At 45.7% G+C, this 21,678-nt stretch overlaps 1 protein-coding gene across 3 annotated transcripts in view; it reads right to left on the bottom strand.

Moving 5' to 3' along the window:
- Nucleotides 1-21,678, bottom strand: part of COL15A1 (collagen type XV alpha 1 chain) — a 275,709-nt gene that overhangs the window by 13,122 nt on the left and 240,909 nt on the right. For all 3 annotated transcript variants that reach the window (XM_075921580.1, XM_075921581.1, XM_075921579.1), the window contains 7 exons: nt 20,216-20,360; nt 13,477-13,538; nt 9,148-9,276; nt 8,922-8,981; nt 7,679-7,732; nt 4,871-5,056; nt 235-350 (listed from right to left, as the gene is read on the bottom strand). In XM_075921580.1, the coding sequence (XP_075777695.1) occupies nt 235-350; nt 4,871-5,056; nt 7,679-7,732; nt 8,922-8,981; nt 9,148-9,276; nt 13,477-13,538; nt 20,216-20,360 (752 nt within the window). The remainder of the gene's footprint in view (nt 1-234; nt 351-4,870; nt 5,057-7,678; nt 7,733-8,921; nt 8,982-9,147; nt 9,277-13,476; nt 13,539-20,215; nt 20,361-21,678) is intronic.

Below are 21,678 nucleotides of genomic sequence, written 5' to 3'. Positions count from 1 at the left end.
AGAGGAAATGGGGACATCAGAGGTATTCTATGCTCTGTTCTCTTCCTCCTGTCCCTCTCTGCAATCATTAGGAGAGTAGGAATGGAGGAGAAGGGGAATGGAGAAGGATGGGAAAGGATGAGAGGAGAAGGTGGAAGTTAACTTTTGACACATCTAGCAACTCATGGTATTTTGATACTTACTAGCTAATAAGAGTACATTTCATGCAATACAGAAAAAGCAGTGTGAACTCACCAAGATGGATCTGTCATGACATTTCTCCCATCAAAGGAGTATATAGGAATCTGGATGTTGAACTGTCCTCCGCTGCCACTAAACACAGACTCCCAGTTGTTGAAGAGTACTTCTCCCTATTGTAATTTTAAAAGCCATATTTTACCAAGGCTTTTATCACATTATGAAGTGCTTAAGGTATTCTATAAATCCAAAATCTCTTTTATTTCTAAAATCCTCATGATTTCATCAACAAGTTCATTCATGCAAATCTCTACACTATTCCTAGGAGACCTCATTTCAAACTACCTCCCTGGATAAATCTCAGGTCTACTTCTCTGCCTCAAGCCTTTTTCCTCACAGTTGTCTCTGTCAACTCACTTTCTAACCCTTTTCCATTATCATGTACACCTCTCCTGTACTCCTTAGCTCACAAACTCAGAGCAACTTAGACTCTTCTCTCTTCACCAAATGTAAAGCTTCTTCTTAAAAAGACCTTGTACAAGTTAGTTCCTGCATACTTTATTTCTCAGCCGTCTTCTTTTTTCTACCCTCCTGCCTTGATCTCATGCACCTGGGTCTGTGTCTGCGGTAAATTCTTTTTTTTCTAATAGTTTGAAAGTCTAAACTAGAGAACTGGAGTTTAAGAGCCACAACTGTAGCAGGCAAAGTTGGAGGTGGGATTAATTTAATTAATCTTTGTGATGATCCAAAAGGTTACTTGAAAATTTCCACATCCCTAATAAAATCTGATTTCTACTTGAAAAGAAAGCTCAAAGCAATTTTTAAATTGTCAGTCCTGTTTCTGGTAAAACTAAAATCATTCGAGGGTCATTACAACTGGTTAATTGTAATACAAGATGCTAGTATTTTGTAACTGTCTATGAGAATTCACTTCTCATCCCAATGAGAACAGGAACTGTTTTTATTCTGAAGAAGTCTCCTCCCACAGTTCTGAACTCAAGGGGATTTCTGAATGGAAACCCCCGCCCTTCTGAGAGTTGGGAAATCAGATGTTATTCCTACAAGTCAGCTGGGTGATTAGTTAGTGTGGGAAGACAGCCAGTATTTCAGAGCTGTGCTTTGGCATGCTTGTGTATATGTAAGGCACCACAAGATTACTCAGATTCTAAAAAATGTGAGTGTCTGCTTAGTTACCATGGTGTAAATCCTGTTGAACTATTCTTTAAGGGCATGCCTACACTTCAAGAGAAGGCTGAATCTACTATGGGCAATTTCTGGGCACTTGTTGTGGAAAAGGTGCAGGTCTGTGTCCTCAAATCAGGCAAAAATTAAATGTAGTCCAAGGTAGCGCATCCACATTTACAGAACCTGCCAGCGACTCAGAGAGCGAGGCGGCACTTTGGGGAGCTTGGCAGTCCAGGCTATGCTTTTGGTATCCGCTGGGTCCAAAACTCAGCAGCAGGTGATTCCAGGGACTGATGTTGGCCACATTCCAGAAGGCACTCTTCTACTCCCTCCTCCTTCGTATGTGCATGCCTTTTCATGCCATGGTTGCCTGCACAGATGCCACAGCACTACAAGCATGGAGCCCAGGGTGCTGCAAAACATTGTCATGCTCATGTCCCTTGTGGTACACCTCATGGTGCAGTACTTTGAGAGTGCCCATATGTTGCTCCACTAGGACGCGGATAAGGAGGATGAACCGTGGTGTGGCATGGAGGCCCTGCTCAGGCAAACCTTGACACTCATTCTGCTGCGGCTGCAACTCAGTCCACTGGACACAGTGGAATGCTACTTCTGGTGCTGGGAGATGAGCTCAGATTGGTGGGACCACATCGTCATGCAGAGATGGGACAATCAGCAATGGCTGCAGAACTTCTGCATGCACAAGGCCACATTCCCGGAGCTCTGCCAATGGCTCCTTCCTGCCCTGTGTCAACAGGACACCTCATGAGACCCACTCCAACTGTGCAGAAGTGCGTGGTCATTGTCCTATGGAAGCTTGCCATGCTAGACAGCTACCACTCCGTTGGAAACCAGCTCAGGGTGGGGAAATAGACAGTCGAGGCTGTTCTCATATAAGTAGCCAAGACCATCAATAACACCCTGCTATGGAAGCTCCTGACTCTGGGGAACATGGACAACATCATGGAGGGCTTTGCCACCATGGGCTTCCCTAGCTGTGGGGGCACCATAGATAGAACACATCCCCATTCTGTCCCCTGACCACTATGCCTCAAAGTACATCAACAGCAAGGGATACTTCTCCATGGTGCTGCAGGCACACATGGATTACAAGGGCCACTTCACCAACATCAATGTCTGATGGCTGGGAAAGGTGCATGATGTGCACATCTTTCAGAACTCTTGCCTCTTTTGAAAGATGCATGCCAGAACTTTTCCCCCTGAGCAGACATTCAGAGTTGGAGAGGTGGACATACCCATAGTGATCCTGGGCAAGCCAGCCTACCCCTTGCTCCTCTGGCTTATGAAGCTCTACACAGACAGCCTGGACCCCATCAAGGAGGAGTTCAACAGCAGGCTCAGCAAGTGCTAAATTGTGGTGGAATGTGCATTTGGATATTTAAAGGGGAAGTTCAGGAGTCTCAGGACTTGCTGGGATCTTAGTGAATGCAGCATCTCCTTCATGGTGATGGCTTGTTGTGTGCACCGTAACATGTGTGAAAACAAGGAAAACCTTTCTGGCATGGTGGGGGGCTAAGGAAGAGTGCCTAGTCTGAGAGTTTGAGCAGCTGGACACCAGCACCATAAGGAGAGCACAGCAAGGGGCAGTGCTTATGAGAGATACCTTGAAGGAAAGAGAACTGAAAGGGGCGAGGCGGGCATAGGAAAGGAAGTGGGACTGACTCCTGATGGCCTGGAGGGAAGAGGCAGTCTTGGGGTGGGTGGGGTTCTGGACAGTGACCTATTCCAGGCAGGTTGTCATGTGCTCCATCGCAGCGGTCAGGGTGGAGAACATCATCCTGTGCTGGCACATGAGCTGCTCCCTGTCAGCCTTCCTCTCCTCCCATTTGGCCCTCCGCTTCTGCCGCTCGGTGACCCAGTCCTGCCACTCTGCCTGGATTTCCTGCTTGAGGAAATGCAGGCATTCCATTTGCTCCCTGAACATGTCATCCCTATTCCATTTTTGCCTGTGGATGTGAGCCAGGCTAGCAAATGCAGTGGGAGGTGTAGGATGCACCAAGCTGGCAGCTGTCCCAGCTGCAAATAAAAGTTACAAGGGCAGACATCACAGGATATACTTTGTGTGAAACCTACCCCTAATCTCTTCGCTGACACCAAAGGTCTCGGTTCAGAGAACAGCATTGTGTTTCATATATGGTCACATTTTTGCTTTAAAAGGGACACTTTACAGCAGGTGCCTAGAAGTCCCAGGGGAACATTGGGACACATTTTGTCCAGAGGCAGGCAGTCATGGTAAGAGGACTGCCAGGCCAGGAGCCTACAGGCAGTATGGAAGAGGCAGGAGAGGGCAGCTTCCTGCTGTGTCCGGCATACGTGGCTTCTCAGAACTTTCTACTTTCCTGGCCAGGACAGGTGCCTCCAGGTGGGAGTTGGAGAAGGGGTGGGTCAGCTTCCCACTGTGTCCAGCCCATACCATGTCTGGCACTTGCAGTTTGCTGGAGAAAGTGCTTCTTTCCCTTCAGTGCTGTATAATTCCATGACACCAGACTACTTACTAATGGCTTGGCATGGGAAGATGTCCTACCACGGAGGCTGGAATAAGGCTGGCCTCCCCAAGAACCTTGTGAGAAGGACTGAAGGGTTCCTATGTGAGAGCTTCATGGAACTGAGTAGTGAAGACTAGAGTTCCATCTGACAAGTTGACCAGATGGGACGGGTCATTGCCACAATTCCTGGGGATTTTTGAGCTCAACAGGAGAACAGTCGAGGTGGAAGTTGTGGCCAGAGAGGACAGAACAGACAGCTGTAGGAGGCCTCCTGGAGGCCAAATGTATTGAATTTCCAGAAATGCAGTGTCTACACTAGTGTCACTTTGGCCATGCATGGCCAGGAATAGCATTACTCCTGGTGGAAAGCTGGATTATAGGAATCAATTTAAGCTCCCCTCAAGGGCAGCACAACAGGGTTGGCAGTATGGATGCATCACTTAGATAATCGACCATGGGTGGCTACTTTTGGTGTTAAGTCCTAGTGTAAACCAGGCCTAAGAGGTGAATTTGGCTCACTATCATTAAAGATTGGACATCTGGTTACCTCAGTCTACTAAGCTCTATAGGCACAGGGCTAGCGTATGACCTTGAGAAACAAAGGCTTGCCTTGGGGATGATCATTCTAAGGCTGATTCAAAAACAGGATTATTGAAAGAGAAATATCAAAAAAGTTACATATTATACCATTGCTTTGTCATCAGTTCACTGTAAGCCAAACATTCCCATTACTTGGTTTCTACCATTAGCCTTATAGTGTTGAAAAAGAAATTGAAAAGACAGCTGCTTCTAGTGTAAGTGTGAGACATTGCATAGCTATACTTGTCATAAGGATGTAGATGGGAAAAACAAGGCTTTTCCTATAGCTTATAAGATACTTTGATCAAACATTTCAGAGCCAAGAAGCAAGGAATAAAAAAATCTGTTACCTCAGTTGACTTCTAAAGAATTTGCATAGCTAGAGATCACCTTTACACAGCAAATAAAGCATTTATTTTTACCTTAAGATTAACTATTGGTAGATTGTATCTGTCTGTTTTTCTCACAACTGTAGCCAGATCTTGCAAATGGGATGACAGGAAAGCTCTGTATGTTGATGTTAAACCAGTCGCTCGGGCTTGTTGAAAGCATTGATAATCAGCTCGCACGGCACCAGAAAATGGCAAGTTCAAAGCCACCAAATGCAGCTGGAAAATAAGTAAAACCCCTCACTGATTTACAATTTAATTTATAACAACTATTAAGTTATTCACAGGGGGTGTGTCTAGACTACATGCCTCCATCGACGGAGGCATGTAGATTAGCCAGATCGGCAGAGGGAAATGAAGCCGCGATTAAAATAATCGCAGCTTCATTTAAATTTAAATGGCTGCCCCGCTCTGCCGATCAGCTGTTTGTCAGCAGATCGGGGCAGTCTGGACGCGCCGCGCCAACGAAGAAGCCTTTCTTGATCGGCACAGGTAAACCTGGTTTCACGAGGTATACCTGTGCCGATCAAGAAAGGCTTCTTTGTCGGCGCGGCGCGTCCAGATTGCCCTGATCTGCCGACAAACAGCTGATCGGCAGAGCGGGGCAGCCATTTAAATTTAAATGAAGCTGCGATTATTTTAATCGTGGCTTCATTTCCCTCTGCCGATCTGGCTAATCTACATGCCTCCGTCGACGGAGGCATGTAGTTTAGACGTATCCTGGCTTCCTCCCTGATAAGGAAAACGTACCCTTGAGAAAAGCTGAAAGATGAATAGCTGAGCATAATAGTACCTTCCAAAGAAGGCTAGTTAGATTAATCTTTTGCGATGATGGTGTAGCTGCCACCATTACATCACAGTTCTTAAAGAAATCATATTCAGCATGATCAGCCAGAGGCCAGCCCATACTGGCAATATATTATCTTTGAAGAGTTCGACAACCTTAAACCATCTCAAAAATCAACAAAAATGTGGAACAACATTTAAGATTTGTTAAATAATTTGTTAAGATATTTACATTTTTTCATTGCTTCTAAACCAGCTAAAAGAAAATTCTCAGAGTAAATGCTGTAAATTCAGAGAGGATACATATAAAAAATTCAAACAAAGGATTAATCCAGCGGTGGCCAACCCGTGGCTTGTGGAGAAAAAAATTGTGGCTCCTGATGGAACTGTGACGAACCCGGAACTGCTCAGGTCAGCCAGTCTCACAGTTGGGCTGCTTTGAACTGCATGTGTGCTCAAGGCCTGCACTGTTCTGCTCACAGCAGCCAGCGCACTACGTCATATCCTGCATGTGCAGGCCAGGTCACACTCAGCGTCCCAGTCTACACGTGCTAGCAGCTGGCTGCTGAGTGCAGGAGGCAGCTCCAGCTCCAAGTGTGGTGGTTGCTCTGGCTCAAGGACCTGGGCATAAGGTTAGAGGGGAGGAGGGGAATTGGGTTAGGGTGGGGGGGGGGAGGGAATGCCTGGCTCTAGAGGAGGGGAAGGGGATCAGGTGGGGGTGTGTGCATGGAGTCCTGGCCAGCACATGCTCAAAGCTGACTGCTCAGTGCATGCGCCCAGTGCCTGTAGGGAGATAGCAGCGTGGAGGTAGCAGCGGTGGCAGTGGCTCTGGCTCTGGCTTCAGGACCCGGGCATAAGGTTGGGGGGGGAGGGGGATTGGGTTAGAGTGGGGAGGGGGCCTGGCTCTGGGGGAGCAGAAGGGGATTGCGTTGGGGGTGTGTGCTTAGCTCTAGGGGAGGGGATGTGAGGGGGATTGGGTTAAAGCGGGGGGTCCCTGGATCTGGGGGAGGGAAGGGGGAATGGGTTACAACGGGAGGGGGGAGGGAGTAGGAATCCCGGTATGGCTGTTGTCGGGAGCAGAGGAAGAGCACATGCTTCCTGAGAAGTTAGAGCTGGCATACAGTCCCAGGACTCCTACACACACACACACCCTGCACAGGCAGGCAACAGGGGGAAGGAAGTCCTCAGCCGAGCGACAGACCTGGTGTTTCAGGAAGCGTGCCAGCTGTTTATGGGCGGAAAAGGGAGGAGAGGGGAGGGGAAGAGCAACCTGTGCGCTTCCTGAGACCCGGGATCCCCAGGTCCCTGTCTCCTCCCCTGGCCAGAGCCCCCCCACCAGCACCCTGCCACCTGCCCCAGCACCCACCAGCACCTTGCCCCAGCACTCTGTCCCCTGCCCCCACCAGCACAGTTAGTGAGGCTTGTTTTTTTTTTAGAGGGGTTGATTTTTGCATCTCACTTGTGTGGCCCCAACTGACTTTTCTGTAGGTCAGTGACCCCTGATTCAAAACAGGTTCCCCGCCCCTCTCATAAATAAAGACAATGCTGAAACATGTTGTGTTTGACATAATATTTTATTTAAAAATGAAGCCTGGCCAACAAGCCCCCAATTGGGGCTGAGCTCCCATCTGGCTGCAGCATCATAACACTCCTGCATTCCTCCTGTCCCCCAGATGCCAAACCTGAGCCTGTCATACACTGGAACCCCCTGTCCTGAGCCTCTCATATCTCCAAACTCCTGTACCCAGACATCTTAGTCTTCTGCCACAACACTCCTGCACCATCCACCCACTGCAAATCTGTGTCCTGAGCCCATCTTACCTCCAGGGCATACCAGCACCTATTTCCCCCTGGTGCAGCTGCCCTTTTCTTTTTTTTTTTTTTTTTACTCAACAAGTTCCCTCCGCCCCCAATATGTGGCTCTTCCCACTCTGTCCACCTCTATTTTGGCTCTTTGGCTCTAATGGGTTGGCCACCCCGGCTTAATCCCTACTTAAAGACCAAATCTCAGGTATTCAGCTGTAATAGTGCCTCTAATGTAATTCTCATACTTACTGTTGGTTTTCTAATAGTTGAAACTGGTCTCAGTGCTGGAAGAGGCTGAAATCCCTGTTATTTCAACAGAGAGAAATAAATCAGAGTTAAAATACAACAATCTCATCAAGGAAAAGACAATTTTCGTTCTCTAATTTGTTGCTGGGAATATTGTAGAATTTTGTGTGTTGCCAAATAAAAATTGAACCACATAGACGATGAAGTCATATTACAAGCAGGGCTAACAGTCTCGCTGGACCTCTAAGGAAGGTGGGGGCGCTTGTGTGGAAGAGGTGGAGCTGGCTGCCTGGAGCATTCTACACCTCCCACTCCTGTCTTCAGTGCTGCTCTGAGTTCCGGTTGAGGACTGCTCTTACTGAAAAATGTCACAGGACTTGGGAAGTCTGCATACTGCCATTTATAATCTGAGCCCTGTGCATTTTCCCTCATATGTTGACTGGCTGCTGGCTTTGATATCCTCCTACCCCTCTTCCTCATAAACCTTCTCCCTTCTTTCCTTTCCTGGCATGTTGTCTCATTCCATGTCACCTCATAATCACACTTCCTGCTAACACAAATGATAAGATGTATATCTGTCACCAGCCTAATCACTCTTTTTGAGCATTGTATCTCATTTCCCTCTCCCCCCAACCCTTTTGTCTTAGTCTTTTTTACATTATGAATTCTTTGGGCCAAGGATCACATCTTCCTGTATGTTTGTATGATGATGATCAGCACAATGTCAAGCCATATAAATAAATAAAGCAGGTTTTAGAATAGGCGTAGGCAAACATTTTGGCTCACATTCACCAGTGACAATGTAACTGATGGTGTAAGTCATAAGTGGGTTTAAATACAATATTTCCATAACCTTACTTTCAGTAGCTAAGCCATTCCGATGGTAGGGTCTCACGCTTCTGGACTTTTATCTACTTATGCACTCTGTTTCCTTGTAAGAAACTCAGCTTCAACAGGACTTATTTCAGTATTATAAAATAGAGCACATATGTTTTGGGCACTGCTTCAGAGATGCTGATTTATCACTGCAGTGTGCAGAGCCTCGTGAAATAGAAATATGCTGGCCAATGACTAGTAAGAACAAATTAATGAGCTGAATGGAGTGAAGTGATAAATGCACGGAGCTGAGAGGTCACCCACAATAGTGAAAAATCCTGCTGAGAGGGAGCCTATCTGCAAAATACTTTCCCAATTTGTGAATATTTTGATGTAATTTTTCATAGGCCATAGATAGTTTTGCACTTACATAGCCGGAAATTGCTGGAGGTGGAGGGCTGTCAGCTGGAATGGGAATTAATTCACCGAGCTGGAAGAGCACACAATGAAGAGATGAGCAAAAACAGACATGAATTAATCACATTTCTTTCAACTGTACTGAAGATAATCTTAGCACCCGCACTCTCCCCTTAAAGAATATTTGCATCAAAACCACTGAGAAGAACTGGAAAGCAGGCTCAACAATGCAATAATACCTGCAATCTTCTCCATCCTCCTCGAACACGGATAAACACCTCACTACTTTCACTCAGGTAGATTAATGTGCCTTCTGCTACTAAGTGAACCTTTTGCAACATGCTATCAATGTTTCTGAAAGTTGTAACCTGTCAAATAACAAGGAAACAGAATCATCAAAAGTAAAGGACATCTGCAAATAAAAGAGAAAAAAATTTATTTCAACTGGAAATCAGAGGAAGTCATAGAAATGAAAATCATTTTTTGAACAATAAATATTTATAAAGTCTATCCTAGCTCATTTTCCCAATTTTGTTTGTGTGTCATAAAAAGATCATGATAAATTGTACTGGCATTAATTAGCTTTTGTGTATGAAACTGGGAACTTTGATGAGTGTAGTTCAAATTAATTTTTGGTATAACAAAAATTACGACCAGAATTACACGTGATACATTTGGTCCCATTGTGCGGTTACTACACCTGGAAAACTAGGTTGAGCTGGCAGAGTTCAAAAGATGTTTGAGTTGACAACATTAGCAGTTGGAGTGGGAAAAAATGTAGTTTGTAAAGTATTTCCCAACCTGGGCTAACTCAATTCATTTTTGTTGTTATTATCTCTTTTCTTGTTGTTCTGATCCAATTAGAATCAGTGCAGTTAATAATTATATATATTTGGTTGATTTGATTTTCATGAGACATAATCTCAAAGCAAATGTCTGACTGAAGATGCAGCTTTAATCATATTCCTAAGCTATGGGCCAGAAGAAGCAACAAATAAAATTACACAAAATGAAAATGTGCAGCTGGGTTTGTCTAGCTGGTATTCCAGAAAGGAAGGAAGAAAGAAATGCCAGTTCCATAACAGAATCTTACAAGGAAAAGACCTTCTTCTCTTAACTGCAGGCAACTTAATATTCAGAAATACCAGTTGAATAAAGGCTGTGGCTTGCTGTGATCAGATCTCTGTATCTCACTTTTTTCCCTTGCAGTTTTTCTCAGTTTGTAGTATATGTTGAGCTGTCTGCTAGCAATAGCAGAAGGCCTCTTCCTTTAAGATGTTATGTGATTAGCAGGCTGAAACTCAAACCACATAATAATGATATTATGTCAGTTGGTTTGAGAAGAAACCAGAAGAGTCTTTTCCAAATGAAAGGCTAATGCTCTCCTGACATCTAGGGTGTGAAGAGCATCTTCTTCTTTAGTTTTGTGAGGTTTGGGTAGAAAACCAGACGTTAAATGAACCAGTTAACATGGAAGTCTGAGGTGACCCTCGGTAAAAAGTGGTATGGACAGAGAGAGACCTTTTCTTTATAAAATGTGGTGTAGGAAAGGTCCACTAGCTAAGTTCCTCATCATTCAGTCCTACTGGAGGCAACAGCCACTAAAAAAGCCATTTTCACCAAAGGGAACACATGGCCAATAGTTTGAAGTGTTGCCTCCTCAGGAAATTTAGGACCAAGTTGAAATGACACATTGGAGCAAGTTGCAGCACATGCAAACAAGTTTTGATAATCTTTTAATAAATTGAGAGGCAGATAATGTCTTTCTAGTTGGTTCCTTTCTACTACTAACCCAACCTTTACATTTCTTGAACAGGAATGCTCTACCCTTGAGAGCCATCCAGGTGCCAAGACATGATATGCAAAGTTGTCATGTTAGGATGAAGAACTTGTCCTGAGACCTGGATTAGCAGGTTGGAAGTTGTTGATAATCAAAGGGAAGGGAGAGATGAGAGGCAAATCAGGCATGGTAATTATATTTGTCTGGGCCATGCTGGTGCAATTAGGAAGACCTTGGCTCTGACCAGCTTGATATTGTTCAAAACCCTGAGAAGCATCAGAACATAGATATATAGGAGATTCCTCACCCAAGAAACAAAGAAGGCATCTCTCAGAAAATGATGATTCAAGCCTGATCTCAAACAGAATTTCCAAGACTTACTAATGGAGGCAAAGATGCATACTTCCAAAAGACTTCAGATAAGAAATATTTCCTTGAGTATCAAATGGTAAATTATTCCCTACAGACAGCGCATACAACCCAGAATGACCAGTGGGAAGGTCCATATGGGAAGGGAAGGGGAACCAATGAATACTCATACCAGGGAGAGTCTGGGACATCCCATGCACATCTGTGCCTCAAGGACTCCCTTATAGAGAGAATGTTGGGAGGGTAAACTTTGGGTTGGTAATTGAGCAAACTTTGAACAGAAATCTGGGAATCAGAGAGCTGCCCTCATAGTCCAGAGTGGGGCAAATGGTTGAATTAAGACAAGGAGCCTATCCATTCAAGGGGATATCGAAGAGCATGTCTGTGTGAGGATATGGTATGCTACAGGTAAGGAAGGAAGCTTTCAGCACCCATCAGTAGAGACAATTCCAGTTTGTGTGAAATGACCAAATCCTTAAAGAATCTGAACTTCTGCAGTACCAGAGCTGAAAGCACGTGGCACTAAGAGTGACCTGAATTTTAATGGTACTGCTTGATGCTGTGCAGTTTGGGGAACTACTGGCATCACAGGAGTTATCACCAATGAAGTTGGCACTGCTCTAGTTGATCAGAACGCTTAGTCTCTAGAGGTGCAATCCTCCCTGGATGGTATGAGTTGGGCTTAGATAATGAACACTGATGGATATTGTGGGTTTTAGAGATGCCTGCTACTTTCATAGAACTTATGGGTACTGGGAATTCAAGGTGTCTCTCAACATTATTCTTCCTAGGATGTGAGGTTTCCAAAGTGGCAGAGCCCTGGGCCCTTTAAATCATGGTGTGTGCCCAGCAGCCCTGGCAGCCCTGCAGGGGCTACTAGCCCTGCCCCTTTCAGCTGACACCTCACCCTTTCCAGGGGGCCTGGAGCTGGCTCCCCCTTAGGAGCCAGAGAAGTCTCTCATCAGCCCAGACCCTTAGTACAGGACATGACAAGGCAGGCATTGCTCTCAAAGGTCTCTGTTCAAAAGTGCTGGGGACAGTGGCACACCTGAAGTGGAGTGGTTGTAGGGACTTGAAGCTTTCCTTTTAAGAGCAACATCTGCTGAAATAGAGACCTGAATTACTGGGTTTTATTCTGCTTAGGTCTCTAGTTTCCTTGGAAGAAAGACTGGCTGAGTACAGGCAGTCCTGGGTTACATACAAGATAGGGATTATAGGTTTGTTCTTAAGTTGAATCTGTATGTAAGTCGGAACTGGCGTCAGCCGCTGCTGAAACTGATCAGTTTCAACCGCGGCTGAATCTGGACGCCAGTTCTGACTTACATACAGATTCAACTTAAGAAACCCAGGTGTCCCCAAGTCAGCTGCTGCTGAAACTGATCAGCGGCTGATTCCAGGAAGCCTGGGGCAGAGCAACTCTGCCTCGGGCTTCTTGTAATCAGCCGCTGGTCAGTTTCAGCAGCGGCTGACTTGGAGACGCCTGGGGCAGAGCAGCTGGGGTGCTGCCGGGTTGCTCCAGTAGCGCGGCTCCTCGGCGCTACTGGAGCAACCCAGCAGCACCCCAGCTGCTCTGCCCCAGGCGTCCTGATTCAGCCGCTGCTGAAACTGACCAGCAGCGGCTGAATCAGGACACCTGGGGCAGAGCAGCTGGGGTGCTGCTGGGTTGGTCCGGAGCGGCGCTGCGGGACCAACCCGGCAGCCCCCAGCTGCTCTACCCCAGGGATAGGCAAGAAAAGCCTGGTCTGCTGGGGGGGGGGGCACTAGCTGCACCCCCCCCTCAGCAGACCAGAGGGACAGGAGCAAAGCCGCAGAGCACGCCCGCAGTGGGACAGCCCAAGCGCGCCCGGGCTGTCCCACTGCGGGCGTGCTCCGCGGCTTTGCTCCTGTCCCCCTGGTCTGCTGGGGGGGTCCAGCAAAGCCGCTGGACCCCCCCCCCCCAGCAGACCAGGGACACCAGAGCAAAGCCGCCGCCTGGTGTCTGGCTTTGCTCGGGTGTCCCTGGTCTGCTGGGGGGGTGTCCAGTGGCTTTTCTGGACCCCCCCCCAGCAGACCAGGAGGACAGGAGCAAAGCCGCCCAGACGTAAGTCGGATCCGCGTAAGTCGGGGACTGCCTGTATTATTTATTCTAATCATAAATATCAAGCTGCCATTTTACATACTTCTTCAGAGGTCCTGACCTGTGTCTGCAACAGACAGTACCTCCACTGGTTTAAAACCCTATTCATCTTTTTGAATTATCTGGAAAAGATGCTAATAATAACCAAACTGAGCTTTATTTTCTTTGCTCTATTTCCTGAAAATGTATTGTTCAGAAGAGAGAAGTGATGCAGTATTGACCGTCCACTGGAGTGTTTCCATTGACATTGATGGGAGAGGACTCATGCTCTCAAAATGGCAAACTGAAGTTTTCTTCTCTTACCAGATTCCTGGCTCCTGGTAACCCTGGCTCCCCGGGTGGACCTGGTGGTCCTGGAAATGCAGCTGATAAAACAAAACAAAAATACACTTCACATCTCTTTTTTTTGTGAGAAAAAGAGGGAGAAGTTGTGAGGCAATATTTGGTAGCTTGAATTTTTTTCAAATGCTGGCAACTCTGCAAACTGTGTGACAGTCTCTGTAACATGCACAACATTGACACATAGGGTACGTCTAAACTACCTGCATGTAGATTTGTGTATTCGAAAAAGGGAAATGAAGCCACGATTAAAATAATCGCGGCTTCATTTAAATTTACATGGCTGCCGCGCTGAACCGACAAACAGCTGATTAGCTGTTTGTCGGCTCCGGGCACTAGTCTGTGTAGGGATAACATATTAATGTATTGAAAATGATTCCTCCAAATGGAAGTGACCCCCCCATAATTTGTTCCCCACAACTTAAAGTGTTTTAGATTTATTATTAATTCTTCTTCTTATTATTATTATTATTAGTTAAGATTGTTAAATGTTTAGATTTATTATTATTATTGCCCCTTTAGAATATAATGTATTAGGTCATGTAACTTAGAACTGTTAAGAATATAATCCTATGTAGCCAGAAACAGCCCCCTCTCTGTGTCCCAGGGCATGCTCAAGCTTGTGCAAGGGGCTGCTTGAAATTGACATTGCAGAGATACATTGTAACAATGCATTGTCAAGCCACTAACTCTGCTATGGGAGCCAAGCCCTGTAATTGACTAAGGGCATTGTTACATAATTGACGCCTGTTCTCTTTAAAACATTGTAACTTTACTCAGCACTCAGAGAATGTTTTAAGCAATACCACCCAGAAACTTTTGTAACTACAACTTTTATTATTATACAAAATACTGTATGTAAGAGAGAGAGTGCTTGGATGATGAATGAATGGTTCTGAGAGGTGCCAGCCTGAGAATACAGCAACAAAGGGCTGAAGAAGGCGTCAGGTGCCAGTGCAACCAAAAGGCGTCAAGTGGAGAAAACCAAGTACTGGAGGTCCACCCAATGAGATCACTGACGAGCACCTGGCAGCCACCCTGGAGACATCAGCATGATGCAGCAATTTCCATAGACTGGCATAGGAAGAAATTCCTATAAGAACTGGACTAAAAAACTATGGAATCAGAGTCCAAGGTTCTGCTGCCAGCCTACCAGGAGCTTCAGATGCGCATCTGATCAGGACTTCACTCCCCACTACCATCACTTGTGTACAGAATACCTGGCCAGTATTCTGTCACAAGCAACTTCCAGGCTGGTAACTATAACAAATACACAGAACCTGAATGACTGGATGAATGAATGTTTATATGTATAAGGGTTAAGTAGTTAAACAACGTTGTTCGATTCTATCTTTTCTTTATTTTTTTATTATTATCTTTACAATAAATGTGGCTTTTTGCCTTATCTCCCTCATAAGATCCTGCGACGCTCCTCTATCGAAATGAAAGCCTTTTATCGACATCCCCTGTAAACCTCATCCTACAAGGCATAAGGGGGATGTCGATAAAAGGCTTTCAGGTTGGCGCAGCGCGTCCAGACTAGCGCGCGGAGCCGACAAACAGCTGATCAGCTGTTTGTCAGCTCAGCGCAGCAGCCATATAAATTTAAATGAAGCCGCGATTATTTAAATCGCGGCTTAATTTCCCTTTGCCTATCTGTCTAATCCATCGACAGAGGCATGTAGTCTAGACACACCCATAGTGTTTACAAACTGAAGGAGAAATGTCATGATAATTTCCCCTGATGACTGTCTCTGAGAAAATCTGTTAAGGGTAGGTGGCTGCACTTTACACAATGTCCCACTCCTTTTCATCCAAAGCCTACAGGAAGGTTTCCTGAGTTTCTCTGCTGTTCCATGGGAGGGATAATAAAAGAAAAGGGCACAGAGAAAAGGGCCCAATCCTGCTTCTGCTGACTTCAGTGGGTCAGGGATCACACCCGCAGTGACACGAGAGGCGTATAAGTTAATTAAGGAAAAAATTAAAAAGTTACACCAAATATATTTTAAAGAAAAAGTCATTTATATCTTGTTGCTACTATATTCTTGTATCCTTCCAGTCTGAACTAGTTTATGCTAAATACAACATCATTAAAACATTTTAAAACAGTAGTTAACACCCCTCCCAAGATTCAGAAAGCCATATCGTATGAGCATTTACACGCTATGAGGCTTGTTTTATTAGCGTATAAAAACATGTGATGATGATGAGTTAATGGAAGAACAAAAAATCCCCTGTTGCTGTTTCGTGCTGCTAACGTTTCCAAAATATGTTTTTCATTAACTCTCATGTAACCAGGAAGCCAACTACAGAGTCATCATTCCGGTGCACTTCTGAGAATCTTTGTAGAGCATTCTGTGCCTGTAGCAAGGGACAGAGGCTTGATTCAAAGTCAGCATTCAAGAAGTTAGCCTTTCCTGTCTCCCACACTACAGCATGTGCACTATGACATGACTAAGCAGTAACCTAATTAAAAGGAGACAAAATCAAGCCTGGGCTCCACTCAGATGTACTAAATGGATATTCATCAGTTTTCTTAATAAAGCAGAGAGGAGGATGTGTAGGAAGGAAACTGAGGTCAGTGACAGAACAGGTAACCAAAAGTCTAGGCAAGAAACACACCTGACGGTTGTCTGGAATGTTTTATTTAGTCTGACTGGGTTTTAAGCGATTTCAAACAGTGCTTGATCTGGAGGACATGTTAGATATCTGGAGTATTTTAGGAATATTATTTATCTGTCTGTGTTTGATATAGTTTTTGCTATCTTGCTAATGGTTAATTCAGTCATAAGTGAGCTTGCATGTAGACAGGAAAGCAGACAAGTACTTCTGATAATTATATTGCAACTGAGAGAGCGGGGCAGAATAAATTGGCTTGACCAGGTTCAATAAAAGGTCTGCCTCTGAAGAAGGTGGGAGAGATTGTAATGGACAGGAGGAGTGCTAACCAGCACCCAGTGACTAAAGGGTTAAAGTCAGGTAGCTAGCAAAGCTGTTGGCCAGGGGGCTGGGAGAACCAATCGAGAGAGAGTATTGACATTTGAATTGGATATAGATTCCTTGCCTGCTTTCTTTGTGTGGGAGACAAAAACCAGGAGCTGAGAGACACAGAGGCTACGTCTACACTGGCCCCTTTTCCGGAAGGGGCATGTTAATTTCAGAGATCGTAATAGGGAAATCCGCGGGGGATTTAAATATCCCCCGCGGCATTTAAATAAAAATGTCCGCCGCTTTTTTCGAAGTAGGAATAAGATCCTCCAGAAAAGGGCGCTTTTTCCGGAGGATCGGGGCCAGTGTAGACGCTCTTTTCCGGCTTTTCTAAAAGCCAGAAAAAAGCGGCGGACATTTTTATTTAAATGCCGCGGGGGATATTTAAATCCCCCCGCGGATTTCCCTATTACGATCTCTGAAATTAACATGCCCCTTCCGGAAAAGGGGCCAGTGTAGACGAGCCCAGAATGATTTAAACCCAGGCAGGACTCCAAGGAATTTTGGGGCATGGGAGTGGACTGAACAAAAATAAATCTGAAAGTAAGTAGGGGGGAAAAGCGAATCTAGTTGCATTCAGGGTCATTTTTCTTTATTTTGTCGTTTGGTTTGAACTGCTCTGTGCTTCCCCTCCCCATTTACCATCTAGCACTGTGCCCAGAGGCTTTTCTCTGTGTTTTAATTTGTTTTCCTTAGTTGCTCTGTAACATCTAGCAACCAAGTATGCTTTATCAAGTTTATCTTTTGTAATGAAAATCACCTTTTTTAAGGTGATGATTTGATTCTTGTGTCCTGGAATGTCTGTCTGTGTGTATCTGAATGCCTCACACTGAGGGGTCAGCTACCAGAGACAGCAGCTTGTTTTTCTTTTCTTTTTTCAAGCTCTTTTGGGGATTGAAAACTGAAAGGTGTGAAAACTCAAAATGTTTGGGTATTGCCTATGTCAGCATTTCCCAAACTATGGGTCGCGGCCAGGTACCGGGCATCAGTGTGGCTGCCTGGAGGGGAGTGGACTGGAAGGAGGTGTGTGTGTGTGGGGGAAACTGGCCACTGGGAAGCAGGGTTGGGGGCAGCGGGACTGTCCGGTGGAGATCAGCCGGCGGAAGCAGGGCTAGACGGAGGGTGGGGGAGCTGGACAGGGGAGATCATGAGGAGGAAGATGGGAGAACCAGCTGCTGGAAGAAGGGCTGGACAGGGGCAGCAGGGCTGGACAGGAGGAGATCGGGAGGAGAAGCGGGGGGAGGGGCAGTGAATCGGCCGGCGGGAAACGGGACTGACCCAGGCACACGAGTGAGTCTGGCTTTGGAGATTCCATTTGCCCTGCCCGCCCCATAGCCTCCCTCGAGTAGTTGCGAACTGCCTGTCTGGTAGATACACTCATGAAGCATGAGCACATCTACCAGCCAGGCAGTTTGCAGCTACGGATTGATACACCTAATAATAATAATAATAAAACTTACCTAATTAGAAAATACCAGACATTTTATATGTCCGGTATTTTCTCAATTTGCTTCCTGAACAGAACCCTCAAATACCGGACTGTCCAGTACAAAACTGGACACCTGGCAACCCTACTTCTCCTTGCACCCTCCCTCCTAGCCAGATACCCTACCACCAATCTGCTCCTGCTCCCACCTCCTGGAATGCCCATGCCACGCTGGGTCCCCCAAGCCCTGGCCCAGGCTGGGCAGAAGATGCAGCTGGGCGAAGCACTGAAAATGTATTGATTTTTAATTTTTGTTATATGCGTTTATATTTTTGGGCTGCAAAACAGTACTGAAAAAAAAACGGATTCCAACTGAAGTAAAAAGTTTGGGAAACCCTGGTCTAGCCAGCTTTCTATCCATCTTACAGTCCATTTATCCAATCCATATTCCCCTAACTTGCTGGCAAGAATATTGTGGGTGACCGTATCAAAAGCTTTGCTAAAGCTGGCACTGGGGGTATTGGGAGGACCAGAAAGAACATATTTGAATATTCATGATTTGCTTAATGAATATGCAAATATGCAAATGAATGTTACCGGTCCTCCCAAAGCTCATGAATGGATTTACTGGTCCCCGTGTCAAATAGTTTGGGAACCCCTGCTATAGACTACACGCATTTCCTCCCCTGACTTACCAGTAAATTGTTTAGCAGACTAGCAAGCAGCCTGGTTCAGCCCTCGTTCATGCAGGGTTCAGAACCTACCCCCACTGCAGCTCTGCATTTAAAGTGCATTAGGAGCCAGGTGGGTAAGCAGCCTAGCTCAGTTCCAGCTCATGCCAGGTCCAGGAGCTTAGACTACCCTCTCTGAACAAGGGCTGCTGCCAAGAGACAGGCAGTTGGTCCATGAGGGGAGCTGGTTTTTAAACTGGCTCCCCTTGCAGACTATGTCTTGCCTAGCGCCTCATGCTACTGCCTCTGATACAGAGGCAGCAGCACAGAGTGTTAGGAATGGGGCTGGAGCACACTGGCTACTGGCCCTACCCCTGGGGACTAAAGAATAGTCAAGTAACTGATAAGAATTCATGAGGTTAATTGACTATTCAGTTAACCAATATTTAACATCCCTGTCCAGTGTATTCTTTTTGAGATGTGGTGACTAGAATTGAACACAATATTCTTGGATCTGTATAGTGGCATTATGATTCTGTCTTATTTTTTATCTATTTCCTATTTGTTCCGAAAATACGGGGTACCCTTTTTGACTGCTGCTGTGCTCTGAATGGAAGTTTTCAGAGAACTATCGTGAGTGACTCTAAAATCTCTTTTTTGGGTGCTAACAGCTGCTTCAGAATCCATTATTGTATTTGTGTAGTTGGGTTTATTTTTTCCAGTGTGCATTACTTTGCATTTAAAATATTGATATTCAATTCACATTTTGCTGCCCAGTCACCCAGGTTTAAGAGATCCCTTTGTAACTGCCCAGTACAGCTCCTTAGGGATCCCACCATTCACCCTCTCCATTGTGAAAGCTCACCATTTATTCCCCCCACCTTTGTTTCCTACCTTTCAACCAGTTAATGGTCCATGAGAGGACCTTCCCTCTTATCCCCTGGTTACCAAGGGTATGTCTAGACTACAAGCCTCTTTCGAAAGAGATCGTCTAGACTGCCACAAGACTTTCAAAAAAGCGATCCGCTTTTTCGAAAGAGAGGACCCAGGCAATCTGGACACTCTCTTTTGAAAAATCCCCATTTGCGTTCAAGAACGCGTTTTTCGAAAGAGCTCTTGCGGGAAAAAAAAAGGCATTTTTCCTCCTAAAATGAGGTTTACCGCTGTCGAAAAACCTGCTGCATTCTTTCGATTTAATTTTGAAAGAACACGACAGCAGTCTAGACACAGATGAAATTTTTTCGAAAAAAGGCCAATTTTTTTTTGAAAAATCCCTGTAGTCTAGACATAGTCCAAGTTTCCTTAAAAGCTTTCTGAAAATCCAACTACAGAATATCAATTGGATCATCCTTATCTACATGCTTGTTGACTCCCTCCGAGAATTTTAACAGATTAGGGAGGCAGAGCTTTTCCTTTACAAAAGTTGTGTTGAATCTTCCCCAGCGAGTTGTGTTTATTCGGGTGTTGGATAATTCTGTTGCACAGCTAATAGACAGATGGGTAGGGTGGGAATATGACAGGGTATGGGACATAGTGGTTAGCTTAGAAGGGATGCTAGACATGCTAGTGTGCACACACACATACATTCAGAGGAAAAGCTGGTTCAGAATTCCCTCACCTGAGCCATATATCGATGGGGGTCCTGGAGGCCCAGGAGGGCCTGGTGGGCCTGGAGGTCCAACTATTCCATACCCTGGTGGTCCAGGTAGGCCAGGCAATCCAGGGGGGCCTCTTGGTCCAACAATTGAATCCCCTTTTGGCCCCTGTCAAGGCAGAAGACTAATATTTAAACACAAAAATGATACACATGCAGCAGCCTGAGTGAGCAATGACAAACTCCCTGATTTCAATAGCAACAGCCTGACGCGACTCACCCCAACCCCGTTTGGACATAGTTTAGTCTATAGTTCTGATTTTCAGAAATGCTGAGTTCTCAGTAGTTCTCACTGAAGACAACAGAAAATGAAAATCTTACTGTTTAGGTGCCTAAACTATGGATTTAGAGCCCCCCCCCCTTTTTAACAACACTTTCTGAAAATCTTGACTCAGGTGCCTGGATCTGCTCTGTGTGTCTTAGGGTATGTCTACACTACCCCCCTAGTTCGAACTAGAGGGGTAATGTAGTCATCCGGAGTTGCAAATGAAGCCCGGGATTTGAATTTCCCGGGCTTCATTTGCATGAAGCCGGCCGGTGCCATTTTTAAATGCCGGCTAGTTCGAACCCCGTGCCGCACGGCTACACGCGGCACGGGCTAGCTAGTTCGGATTAGGCTTCCTAATTCAAACTAGCTGTACACCTCGTGGCACAAGGCGTACAGCTAGTTCGGATTAGGAAGCCTAATCTGAACTAGCTAGCCCGTGCCGCGTGTAGCCGCGCGGCACGGGGTTCGAACTAGCCGGCATTTAAAAATGGCGTCGGCCGGCTTCATGCAAATGAAGCCTGGGAAATTCAAATCCCGGGCTTCATTTGCAACTCCGGATGACTACATTACCCCCCTAGTTCGAACTAGGGGGGTAGTGTAGACATACCCTTATTTCCTCCCTAATGCTGTACACTACTCACAATGCATCTGCACCTCTAGCGCATAACTTAGGTCACTTCATGTTTCATATACTTAAAATGGTGTCAAGACTATCTTAGGATACCTGTTAGAAGGTTTCAGCCCCAGGGACACATGACTTATCCTGAATGGCTCCCCCATTGTAGCAGTATCCCAGCTTTCTACCCCATCCCTCACCCTGTATTCTCCTTTAAAAGAAAAAGACACCATCTAGCTAGCCCCCCAGTTTATGAGTGCCAGAATAGAGGATCTTGAAAATTGGCAGAGAGCATCATGATCCCCATGTATTTTCAGCCCCTTTTCCCTCACATGCTTCAGGCCAACCTGAATACATGGAGCAGATCTAGGCCATGCATCAGAAATGCCTGGTCCTTGTCTGCTGCAGTGGATCTGTCATCCAGCCTCTGTTGTTCTTCAGGCAAAGCATTCCTCTGCTAGGCAAACAAACTAGTGCAAAGTGAGCAGTTCCCAGTAAAGTCAAGCAGGATAAATTGGGACTTGCTGCTGGCAAGGGTTAGCC

Source organism: Pelodiscus sinensis, chromosome 2, assembly GCF_049634645.1.
Source record: "Pelodiscus sinensis isolate JC-2024 chromosome 2, ASM4963464v1, whole genome shotgun sequence".
In the NCBI taxonomy this organism is placed as follows: Eukaryota; Metazoa; Chordata; order Testudines; family Trionychidae; genus Pelodiscus; species Pelodiscus sinensis.
Note: the sequence above shows the minus strand (reverse complement) of the source record. Positions and strands in the feature narration are given on the sequence as shown.